Consider the following 10,769-nt stretch of genomic DNA (forward strand, 5'->3'; position numbering starts at 1 on the left):
GAGTGCCCGTAGCTGCTGCCTCCGGAAACTGCTGTCGCTGCTGCTTCCGGTGCTGCTGCTGCTGCTGCTGCTGCTGCTGCTGCTTGAGCTGCTGTTGCTTCAGTTGCTACTGATGCTGCTGCTTGCGCTGCTGACGCTCCTGTTCTGGCTGCTGCTGCTGCTGCTGTGTTGGCAGCGGCCCCGACAAGGTCACTCGCCCTCCGCACACTGTCCAAACCTCCAAACCCTAAACCCTAAACCCTAAGCGCTAAACCCTAAACCCTAGACCCTAAACTCTAAATCGCAAAAGCAAACAGATAAACAGAGAGCAGTGTCTGTCGCAAACTTTCCGCGCTGTTGCCGTTGCTGCTGGAGCCGCAGCACCTGGCCTTAAGGCCTGAAGAGCTCGGCTGCTGCTGCTGCTGCTACTGCTGCTGCTGCTGCTGCTGCTGCTGCGACTGCTGCACTTCGGCTGTTTGTGTTGCTGCAGCAAACCGAGGGATGCAAATTCATTTCAAAATTAACGAACAGCAGCAGCATCTTAAGGAATGGGCGCACCTCAATTTGCTGCTCCCGTTCCCGCTGATGCTGCTGCATGCAGCCAACACTGCCAACGTGTAAAGCCTGCGCAGCAGCAGCAGCAGCAGCAGCTTCAATTTTGTTGCTGCAGAACAGCAACGCCGCAGCCCTGCTGAAGCTCTTCCGTGTCTTTGCGAATTCAGCGTTGTCTTTACTTCAGGAGCAGCAGCAGGGCCGAGGGCTGCAGCAGCAGCAGCAGCAGCAGGAGCAGCAGCAGCTGCGTCAGCAACTTTTGCAGTCAGAACGGCAGCAGCAGCAGCAGGAACAGTGGAATTCGGGGCTCCGGTGACAGCAGCAGCTGCTGCTGCGGTAACGACACCGGCAGCTGCAGCAACTGCAGCGGGTAACCACTGCAGCAGCAGCAGCAGCAGCTAGGAAGCAGCAGCAGCCGCAGCTGCAAACTCTCATAGGAGGACAGTGGTGGGCAGGTTCAGCATGGGCCGCAGGAGCAACGACAGCAACGAGGCCAGCAGCAAATACTGGAGAAGCAGCAGCAGCAGCAGCAGCGCGAGCAGCACGGACGCCAGCAGCAGCAGCAGCAGCAGCAGCAATCCAGCTCAACACCCGCAGGTGCTTCATCCCCAGATATAAAAGGGTCCTAAGCAGCAAGCAGTGCAGCAGCCGCAGCAGCAGCACCAGCAGCCGCAGCCGCAGTAGCAGCAGCAGCAGCAGCAGCAGCCGCAGCAGCAGCAGCAGCAGCAGCGGGCACAGCAGCAGCAGCAACGGCCGCCGCCGCAGCAGCAGCAACAGGGGGATCGTAAAGCTGCTTTACACAGCGAGTTGGCGTTTCTGCTGCATGAAGAGCAGCATCAACAGCAGCAGCAGCAGCAGCAGCAGCTGCGGTGGGGAGCGCAGCAGCAGCAGGAACAGTTGCAGCAGCAGTAGCGAGTGCGGCAGCAGCAGCAGCAGCGACAGCAGCAGCAGCGAAAATGAGGCGAAGAGATAAAAACAGCACCGTCAGCTGCCCGTACTGCACGGTAGGTTTTGACAGCAGCAGCAGCAACTGCAGCAGCAGATGCGGCAGCAGCAGCAGCAGCAGCAGCAGAACCGCGGCAGAGAGGCACTCTGTGGCGACAGCAGCAGCACGACCTCAGCACAGCAGCAGCAGCAGCGCAACAGCAACAGCAGCACCGCAGACGCAGCACAACAGCAGCACCAGAGCAGCAGCAGCGCAGCAGCAGCGCAGCAGCAGCAGCAGCGCAGCAGCAGCAGCAGCGCAGCAGCAGCAGGCGCGTGCGTTTGGGTGTATGTACAGCTGAAGATGTACTGCAAGGCCCACAACGACATCCACAAAAGAAGGGCCATGGAAATCCAGCAGCAGATTCAGCAGCAGCAAGGAGAGGGGGCGACTTTGGCCAAGATTTATGACTCCTTCATAGGTTTGCTGCTGCTGCTGCTGCTGCTGCTGCTGCTGCTGCTGCTGTGCTGCTGCTGCTGTGTTGCTGCTGCTGCGGCGCTGCCGGTGCTGCTGCTTGGGTTTCTGCTGCTGGCGGCGCAGCTGCTGCGGCTTTTGCTGCCGTTCCTCCCGCCGTCGCTGCTGCTGCTGCTCCCATTGCCCTGCTGCTGCTGCTGCTGCTGCTGCTGCTGCTGCTGCAGGGGAGCGGCTGAACCGCATGCGACACAAACTGGAGGAAAGCCCTCCCTCCAGAGGCCTGTGGGGTGATGACCCAGTTGCTGCTGCTGCTGCTGCTGCTGACCACACGCCCCCAGCAGCAGACCTTGCTGCTGCTGCGCAGTCGCCGCCGCGGCAAAGCAAAAAGAAGCAAAAGTCCGTGGGGTTTAGGGTTTAGGGTTTAGGGTTTGGGGTTTAGGGTTTAGGGTTTGGGGTTTAGGGTCTGGGGTTTAAAGTTTAGGGTTTAGACGGCGTTGAGAGTAGCGGCTTTTGCATTTCCGGTGCTGCTGCGTAACTGCAGCAGCAAGTGCAGCAGCAAGTGCAGCAGCAGCAAGCGCAGCAGCAGCAAGTGCAGCAGCAGCAAGTGCAGCAGCATCTGCTGCAGCAAGTGTGGGGTTTGGGCGTTTCAGGAGCAGCAAGAAGTCAAAAGACAAGAAAAAAAGAAAACATAAAAAAGATAAAAAGAAGAAAACTTCGAAGAAAAGAAAGAGGAGATCAAGCAGCAGCAGCAGCAGCAGCAGTAGCAGCAGCAGCAGCAGCAGCAGCAGCGATGACTCGGACTCCGACGAGTAGGGGCCCGCTTCGGTTGCTGCTGCTGCGGTTGCTGCTGCTGCTGCTGCTGCTGCTGCTGCAACGTCGGCTAGTGCCTACAGCAACAGCTGCACCTGTTGGTGCTGCGCTGCAGCTGCTGCCGCAGCTGCTGCTAGTGTTGCTGCTGCTGCTGCTGTTGCTATCATAGCGGGCATTGCATGCGGGTCTGTTGCTGCATGCTTGCTGCTGCTTGCTGCTGCTGCTGCTGCTTCTGTGTTTGCTGCAGCAATAGAAAATCAACACGCAGGAGTCGTAGCAGCGACGACGAGGTAAAGTCTCTGCCGTTGTTGCTGCTGCTGCTGCTGTTGCTGCTGCTGCTGCTGCTGCAGGGCTGCTGCTGCTGCTATGTTTGCTGCGCTTTTGCTGTTTTGTATGCAGCAGGTGCTGCTGTTTTCCTTGCCATAGTTTCCTCAGCTGTTTTTGCTCATTGGCTGCTGCTGCTGCTGCTGCTGCTGCTTTTGCTGCTGCTGCAGGTCACGTATGAGGGCTCTTGGCCATCGAAGAAGCACAAGACCGAGTAGAGGAGCGCTGGAGCAGCAGCAGGTGCTGCTGTTGCTGCAGCAGCCGCAGCTGGAGCAGCAGCAGGAGCAGCAGCAGCAGCAGCAGCAGCATGAGCTGCATATTTGCTACTCGAGTTAGTTGCACTGAGGTGGAGGCTTGACTGTCAGCAGCAGCTGCTGCTGCTGCTGTTTCCTTTCCTCTGCATTTTAGCCTTCAGCAGCAGCAGCAGCAGCTGCTGCTGCTGCTGCTGAGGCTTAGCAGCAGCTGTCGCCAGCAGCAACAGAGTTTGCTGCAGCAGCAACAGCAAACGTGTCTTAACGATATTTCTCTTGGCTCATTTGCTGGTCTTTGAATTCACTGCGATGTCAGACAATGCAGCAGAAGCAGCAGCACCAGCAGCAGCAGCAGGTGCTGCTGCTGCTGCTGCTGCGGGTCTTTTTGATTTGTTGTCAACACAGCAGCAGCAGCAGCAGCTGCTGATGCCGGTACAGTCTAGTTGATGTTTCTACTGCGGCTTTTGATAGAGCTGCTGCTTTTGCTTTGGGTGCTGCTGCTGCAGTTGGTGCTGCTGCTGCCGCTGCTGCTGCTGCTGTTGCTGCTGCCGCTTTTCCAGCGCCGTGTCGTTCCTGCTGCTGCTGCAGTAACTGATTCTGCAGCAGTAGCAGCAGCAGCTGCTGCAGCAACAGCATGATGAGGCGTTCGGTGGCTGCCTGGGAGTTCAGGAGCAGTGAAACCCGCAGCTTGCTGCTGCTGCTGCTGCAGCGGCTGCTTTTGCTGCTGTTGCTGCAGCAGCAGCAAGAGCAGCAGCAGCGGCCGCAAGTGACTGCGGGCTTTAGGCAGCTAAGCATACCCTCAGGTGTATAGACAATAGCACAGCAGAGGCAGATGGATAAGCAGCAACTGCAGCAGCAGCAGCAGCAGCACAATAGCAGCAGAGAAGCAGCAGCAGCAATAACAGCAGCAACTGCAGCAATGTTGGCCGTTGCAGCTGCGGCGACCCCACACTGTGTCTCGCAGCAGGGACTAGCAGCATTCAGGTGCTGCTGCAGCAGCAAAGGGAGCAGCAGCAGCAGCAGCAGGAGGAGCAGCTGCAGCAGCAACAGGAGCAGCAGCAGCTGCTGCCTCGCCAGAAACGCCAGAAGCAGCTCAGCGAAGGGCAGCAGCAAAACTAGTCTTAAAGACTAAGACCCTCAAGGTCTCTCAAGTTTCAGCCTAAACCCTAAACCCTAAACCCTAAACCCTTGCCCTTACACCCGTAATCCTAAACCCTAAACCCTAAACCCTGAAACATTCAATTAAGGCCAACGCCTGTTGGCCGAATAAAAGTCAAGAGTTGCAGAAGGCAAGCCTCGATGAATCGACGAGAAGGGTTTGGGGTTTAGGGTTTAGGGTTTAGGGTTTAGGGTTTAGAGTGCTGCCACTGAAACATGCGTCTACGGCTCTATTTTCAATATTTTAATGCAAAATTGTGTCCGAGGGTTTAGGGTTTAGGGTTTAGGGTTTAGGGTTTGGGCCCCTCCGCCCCACAGGGGCCTTCCGCTGCTGCCCCACAGCAGCAGCAGCAGCAACAGCAACACCGTTGCTGCTGCTGTTACTTCCGTTCGAGCAGCAAAAATCCTCTTTAGTGGTCTTTGTCTTCGGCCCGCTGCAGCTGCTAAAACGAGCAGCAGCAGCAGCAGCAGCAGATCTGCTGCTGCAGCAACACTGGAAGGCTGGGGCCCCCGACGTCGGCTGCTGTTGCTGCTGCTGCTGTTGCTGCTGCTGCAAGAGCGGCCTACTAATAAGTTCTGCATTATCGGCCTCAGCAGCAGCAGCATCTGCAGCATAGCACTAGCAGCAGCAGGAGCAGCACTAGCTGCGGCAGTAGCTGCAGTAGCAGCAGCAGCAGCAGCTCTAGCTGCAGCAGCAGCAGCGCCGGCAGCAGCTAGAAACCTCCAGCTGCTGCTGCTAGGAGGAGGCAGACTGCAGCAGCTGCAGGGGCAGCTGGAAGGGACTGAGCAGCAGCAGCAGCAGAACAAGCAGCAGCGAAAATGGTGTCTGAGCTCGAGCGGCAGGTGCAGCTGCAGCGCAGCAGCAGCAGCAGCAGCAGCAGCAGCAGCAGCAAAAGCAAGCGTGGGATCGTGTCGTTTATGTACGATCCCAGGGATGCAGCGCTGCTGGACCGCTACACAGTGCAGCAAGCAGCAGCAGCAGGACTGGAGGTGCTGCAGCAGCAGCAGCCCCTGCTGCAGCTGTTCGCTTGCTTCTTTTCGCCTGAGCAGCAGCTGCTGCAGCAGCAGCAGCAACAGGACCTGCAGCGCGAGCAGCAGCAGCTGCAGCAGCTGCGCGTCTTGTGCTCTCTTCTCTCCCCATTCTTCCTGCAGCAGGAGGCTCACTGCTGCATTGAGTTGCTGCTGCAGCAGCAGCAGCTGCACGAGAGGGACCCTGAGGCGCTGCTGCTGCTGGCGCTGCCGTTCTATGAGACGCTGCTGTTCAGCCGTTTGCTGCTGCTGCTGCAGCTGCAGCACAACTCCCCGTGGCTGCCGCTGCAGCAGCAGCAGCGGCAGCACCAAGACCTGGGCAGCCCAGTCTCGAAGCAGCAGCTGCAGCGCGTGATGCTGCAGCAGCGAGGTGCTTGGGAAGCTGTTGCTGCTGCTGCTGCTGCTGCGCTGCAGCCGCTGGAGCAGCAGCTGCTGCGCTGCGGGATATCCGTGCCTCCCGACCTTGCTGCTGCTGCTGCTGCTGTTGATGGGCGGCTGCTGCACTTGCCGCTGCTGCGGCTGTTCTCCTCTGTGGGGTCTGCTGCTGTTGCTGCAGCAGCAGGGCAGCAGCTGCGGCGCCTAGCCCCCCCGCTGCTGCAGACAGTCTTTGCTGCTGTGCGGGGCCCTGCTGCTGCTGCTGCAGTTTACCCGGAGGTGCAGCAGCACATGCTGCTGCTGCTCTGCCGCTTAGTGAAGAAGACGCCGCTGCAGCAGCAGGCGCTGCTGCGCATCATTAGCTGCCTGCTGCAGCCGCTGCTGGTGCTGCAGCAGAAACAGCAGCAGCACCTGCTGCTGCCGCAGACAGTTCAGGCCGTGGAGGTGCTGCAGCTTATCGCGCAGCAGCAGCAGCAGCAACTGCTGCTGCTGCAGAGGGAACAGCTGCTGCTCCTCACCAGATTGGAAAAGTTTCCCCAAGCAGTGCAGGAGGTGGGCTGTCGCTGTCGCTGCTGCTGCTGCTGCTGCTGCTGCTGCTGCCGTCGCTGCTGCTGCTGCAGTTGCTGCTCCTTCGTTTTCTCCTGCCGCTTCTGCGTGCCTGCTGTCGATCCGCTGCAGCTGGCACTGTTCTTGCTGCTGCTGTATTTGCTGCTCCTGTTGCTCCTGCTGCTGCTCCTTCATTTGCTGCTGCTGCTGCTGCTGCTGCTGCTGCTGCTGCAGGTGTTGTCAATGGGGTGTACTGACGCCTGCGCCTTCCTGGGGCTCCTCTTCCGGTCAGCGCTGCGGCAGCTGCTCGCAGAGACACAGCAGCAGCAGCAGCAGCAGCAGCAGCAGCAGCAGCAGGAAGGGCTAAGCCCTTTCGGCGAGCAGTTACTGCGGCTGCTGGTGAGGATGTGTGCGCTGAAGCAGCAGCAGCAGCAGCAGCAGCAGCGGCAGCAGCAGCAGCAGCGGGCGAGAGCAGCTCCCCATGCTGTTTGTATCTCTTTGGCTATAATTGACGCTTTCTGTGGGGCTCCAGCTGCTGCTGCTGGCAGCAGCAAACGCAGCAGCAGCAGCAGCTGCTGCGACAGCAGTGACGGCGAGACTTCTGCCAGCAGCAGCAGCCCTAGAAGCTGCGAAGGCAGTTGCAGCAGCAGCAGCGGCAGCAGCGGCAGCAGCAGCAGCAGCAGCAAACAGTCAGATGTGCCCCGCGGCTTCTTGTTGCTGCTGCAGCAGCTGCTGCAGCGGCTCGACGCAGCCAACCCGCTGGCGCTTCCTGCTGCACTCACCATAGCAGCTCAGCAGCAGCAGCAGCAGCAGCACGAGGCGCTGCAGCTGTTTCTGTCTGCGGCATTCAAAGGCTTCGCTTCTGTTGCAGTGCCACTGAAGGTGAAACCTGCTGCTGCTGCTGCTGCTGGCAGCAGCAGCAGCAGCAGAATTTCTTTATTATTCGCGTTGAGTGCTGCCGATGCGGCACTGAGGCTTCATGCAGTCCGTGCTGCTAATGCAGTGCTGCAGCAGCAGCAGCAGCAGCAGCAGCAGCAGCAAGAGACCGACTCCGGTGAAGCAGCAGCAGACAGCCGGCCCCGCCTTTTGGCCTTTTTGTTGCTGCAGCGAATAGCGGATGATGATATAGAAGTTTCGACTGAAGTGCGTGCTGCTGCTGCTGCTGCTGCTGCTGCCACTGCTGCTGCTGCTGGTGCTGCTGCAGTAGCTGTTGCTGCTGCTTGCGTTTCAGCTACTGCTGTTGCGCCTATTGCTGCGGCTGCTGCTGCTGCTCTGGAGTTGTGGAGGCGCTGCTGCTGTGCACAGTCACCTTTTGCTGCTGCTGCTGCTGCTGCTGCTGCTGCGTGCAGGCGGTGAAGGCGCTGCCGCTGCTGCAGCAGGCGCTTTCGTGGGAGGAGCGACTAGCTGCTGTGGCGGACAAGCTGCAGCAGCTGCAGCAGCAGCTGCAGCTGCAGCCGCACGCATCAGCAGCAGCAGCAGCTCAGACGAACTCTATTGCGCAGCACCTGGCGCTGCTGCTTCTGGAGAGACCGCAGCAGCAGCAGCTCTGGCTGCTGCTGCTGCAGCAGTGCACGGCTTTGCTGCAGGAGGGGCGCGAAGCAGCAGCAGCAGCTACTGTGACTGCTGATGCCGAGGAGGACGAGTTGGATGAAGCCACAGAAGAGCAGCAGCAGCCGCAGCAGCAGCAGCAGCAAGCATTGCTGCTGCAGCAGCACGCCCGTGATGTTCTTCCGTTTGCGATCGCCTTGCATGCTGCTGCTGCGGTGCAGCAGGAAGGCGTAGCTGTTGCTGCTGCGGCAGCAACAGCAGCAGCAGCAGCAGCCCCGAGTGCTGCTACCACGGCGCTGCTGCAGGAAGCAGCTGCGATTTTGCTTCCAGAGGAAGCAGCAGCACAAAGCGAAAAGGATTCCCCGTGCGTTTTGCTGCTGCTGTCGGTGCTGCTATTGTGACCGCTGCTGCTGCTACTGCTGTCGGCGCTGCTGCTGCTGCTGCCGCTTTTGCTGCTGCTCTCGCTGCTGCTGCTGCTGCTGCTGCGTACATAGCCGCGCGCCTGCTGTCGCTACTGCAGCTGTTTGCTGCACTAGATAGAGGGGATTACGGTAGCTATTACTGCTGCTGCTGCTGCTGCTGCTGCTGCTGCTGCAGGCAACTCTACACCCGGCTGGCTTGGCTCGCCCTCTGCGGACCGTCTAGTGCTGCGTTGCAGTTGCCAGCAGCAGCAGCAGGTGAAGCAGCAGCAGAAGCAGGAGCAGCGGGTGCTGCAGCAGGGACAGCTGTTGGTCTGCACTGGCTCTTGTCTGCTGCGCTGCTGGAGTTTGTTGAGAGCAGCTCCCGCCATCCTGCTGCTGCAGCAGCAGCAGGAGCAGCAGCAGTGGCGACGGTGTCTGGCAAGGCACCAGCAGCAGCAGCAGCAGACGCAGCAGCAGCTGCCGCTGCAGCGCACAACGCCCTGCTTCCCCCAGGGGTCCCTGCGCAGCAGCTGGTGCTGCAGGCAGGTCGGACATACGAGGCCATTCTTGTGGCGGAGCAGCAGCAGCAGCAGCTGCTGCTGCAGCAGCAGCGGCAGCAGCAGCAGTGCTTAGGTGCTCTAGCCCGTGCTGCAGTTGCTTCCTTCTGCAGCTTCCTAGGTTCTGCGCTTTTGCCAGGCGACGCGTCGCAGCTGGCAGGAATGCTGCAGCAGCAGCAGCAGCAACACCAGCAGCAGCAGCAGCAGCAGCAGGCGGCAGCCATACTTGGCTTGCTGCTGCTGGGCCTAGCGGATGCTGAGGCATTCGCGCAGCCATTGGCTCTCGTGACCTCTTGCCTGGGGCAGCAGCCGCTGCTGCTGCTGTCGTTTCTTGCTGCAGCAGCAGCAGCGGCGCATAAGCGCATTGCGAGCAGCCAGCAGCAGCAGCAGCAGCAGCAGGGCCGGGCAAGCAGCGGACAGTTGGCAGAAGAAGCTGAAGAGGTCGAGAAGCAAGAGGAGAGACCGCAGCAGCAGCAGCAGCAGCAGCAGCAGCAGCAGTCTTCATTTTTGGATGCTGCCGTGCCGCTGCAGCAGCCCGCAGTGCTGCTCGATGCATGCGTTGCTGCGCTGCAGTTGCAGCTGGAGCTGATTGCTTCTCCTGCAGCAGCAGCTCCCGCAGCAGCAGCTCCGCTGCTGCCCCCCCCATCTGCAGCAGCAGCAGCAGCAGCAGAAGTGGCTGCACTTCTTGCTGCTAGCTGTGTGGCGCTGCTGGGGTCTTCCGTCGAGTCTGTTCGTTTTGCTGCAGCAGCGCTGCTCAAGCGGCTGAACAGACTTGCTGCTGCTCACCGCAGCAGCAGCGGCCAAAGCAGCAGCAGCAGCAGCAGCAGCAGCAGCAAAAGCAAACCCGCAGCAACAGCAGCGCAGGAAATCCTGCAGCTGCTGCTGCCGCTGGGCCTGGTTTCTGCGGAGTGGCGCGACTGCAGCAACAGCGATGAAGCGCAGCAGGTAAGCAGCAGAAGCAGCAGCAGCAACAGCAGCAGCAGCACTGTAAAATCTATCTGCTGCTGCTGCTGCAGCCCTTCACCTACGCTGCTGCTGCTTGTGCTTGTGTGTACAGCTGCTGCTGCATGCGAACTCCAACTTCGCTGCCTTTGCTGCTGAAGTGCTGGCGTCACCGTTGCTTCCCGTGAAGCCACTGCAGCAGCTGCAGCAGCAGCAGCAGCAGCAGCTTTCTTCCAGCGCAGCAGCGTACTATGTGCTGCTGCTGCTGCTGCTGCCAAGGCAGCAGCAGCTCGTCGTCGCCCCGCTGCAGCGCCTGTGGGACTCCGCAACTCTGCTGAAGCTGCTGCTGCCTCTAGCCAGCGGTTTGCTGCTGCGCATCCTCTCCAGCAGCAGCAGCGATGGCAGCAGCAGCGATGCCAGCAGCAGCAGCAGCAGCAGCAGGACGATGCCACGCACAAGAGCACAAGCTCGCGCTGCTGCTCTGCAGGCCTCAGATGCTGCTGCAGCAGCTCCAGCATCTGCAGCAGCTGCAGCAGCAACTGCAGCAGCAACTGAAGCAGCAGATGCGCAGGAATACGTACTGCTGCAGCTGACCTGGCAGCAGCTGCAGCTGCTAGCTGCGAGTGAAGTGGAATCAGCGCAGCAGAAGCTTGCTGCTCTGCTGAGCAGCGAATTGGCGGAGCCTCTAGCTGCTGCTGTTGCTGCTGCTGTCGAGCGCCAACATGCAGCAGCAGCAGCAGCAGCAGCAGAAGCGGAAGATGAGGAACTGGAGGGAGCGCAGCTTCCCGCTGCTGTGCTGCAGGCGATTAGGGAGCTGCTGTTGCTGCAGCAGCAGCAGCAGCTACGAACCCTGCCGAAGCAGCGGCTGCTGCTGCTGCTGCGCCTTGCCACCCCAGCA

The 10,769-nt window shown here is 60.2% G+C and overlaps 4 protein-coding genes across 4 annotated transcripts in view; all 4 read left to right on the forward strand.

The window, feature by feature from the left end:
* Positions 1–480: 480 nt before the first annotated feature.
* ENH_00032410 (hypothetical protein) lies at positions 481–1,504 on the forward strand (the record flags this gene model as incomplete). The annotated part of the gene is given in 3 exon segments (XM_013580226.1): positions 481–596; positions 719–902; positions 908–1,504. Coding segments are annotated over 3 exon segments (897 nt in total).
* On the forward strand, positions 1,488–3,400 carry ENH_00032420 (hypothetical protein, conserved; the record flags this gene model as incomplete). The annotated part of the gene is made up of 5 exons (XM_013580227.1): positions 1,488–1,535; positions 1,814–1,937; positions 2,155–2,326; positions 2,581–2,739; positions 3,235–3,400. The coding sequence occupies 5 exons, from the start codon at positions 1,488–1,490 to the stop codon at positions 3,398–3,400; spliced, it is 669 nt and encodes a 222-aa protein (XP_013435681.1).
* Positions 3,401–4,147: 747 nt separating this feature from the next.
* Positions 4,148–4,447, forward strand: ENH_00032430 (hypothetical protein; the record flags this gene model as incomplete). The annotated part of the gene is made up of 1 exon (XM_013580228.1): positions 4,148–4,447. The coding sequence occupies one exon, from the start codon at positions 4,148–4,150 to the stop codon at positions 4,445–4,447; it is 300 nt and encodes a 99-aa protein (XP_013435682.1).
* Positions 4,448–5,292: 845 nt separating this feature from the next.
* ENH_00032440 (hypothetical protein, conserved) overlaps positions 5,293–10,769 on the forward strand; it is a gene marked incomplete at both ends in the record, with an annotated part of 11,812 nt that continues 6,335 nt past the window's right edge. The window contains 4 exons of the mRNA XM_013580229.1: positions 5,293–6,429; positions 6,658–7,566; positions 8,630–9,874; positions 9,987–10,769. The exon at positions 9,987–10,769 is cut by the window's right edge and continues 1,848 nt beyond it. Coding sequence (XP_013435683.1) covers positions 5,293–6,429; positions 6,658–7,566; positions 8,630–9,874; positions 9,987–10,769 — 4,074 coding nt within the window. The remainder of the gene's footprint in view (positions 6,430–6,657; positions 7,567–8,629; positions 9,875–9,986) is intronic.

The sequence above is a fragment of the Eimeria necatrix genome, genomic scaffold (genome assembly GCF_000499385.1).
Source record: "Eimeria necatrix Houghton genomic scaffold, Enh_scaff238, whole genome shotgun sequence".
In the NCBI taxonomy this organism is placed as follows: domain Eukaryota; phylum Apicomplexa; class Conoidasida; order Eucoccidiorida; family Eimeriidae; genus Eimeria; species Eimeria necatrix.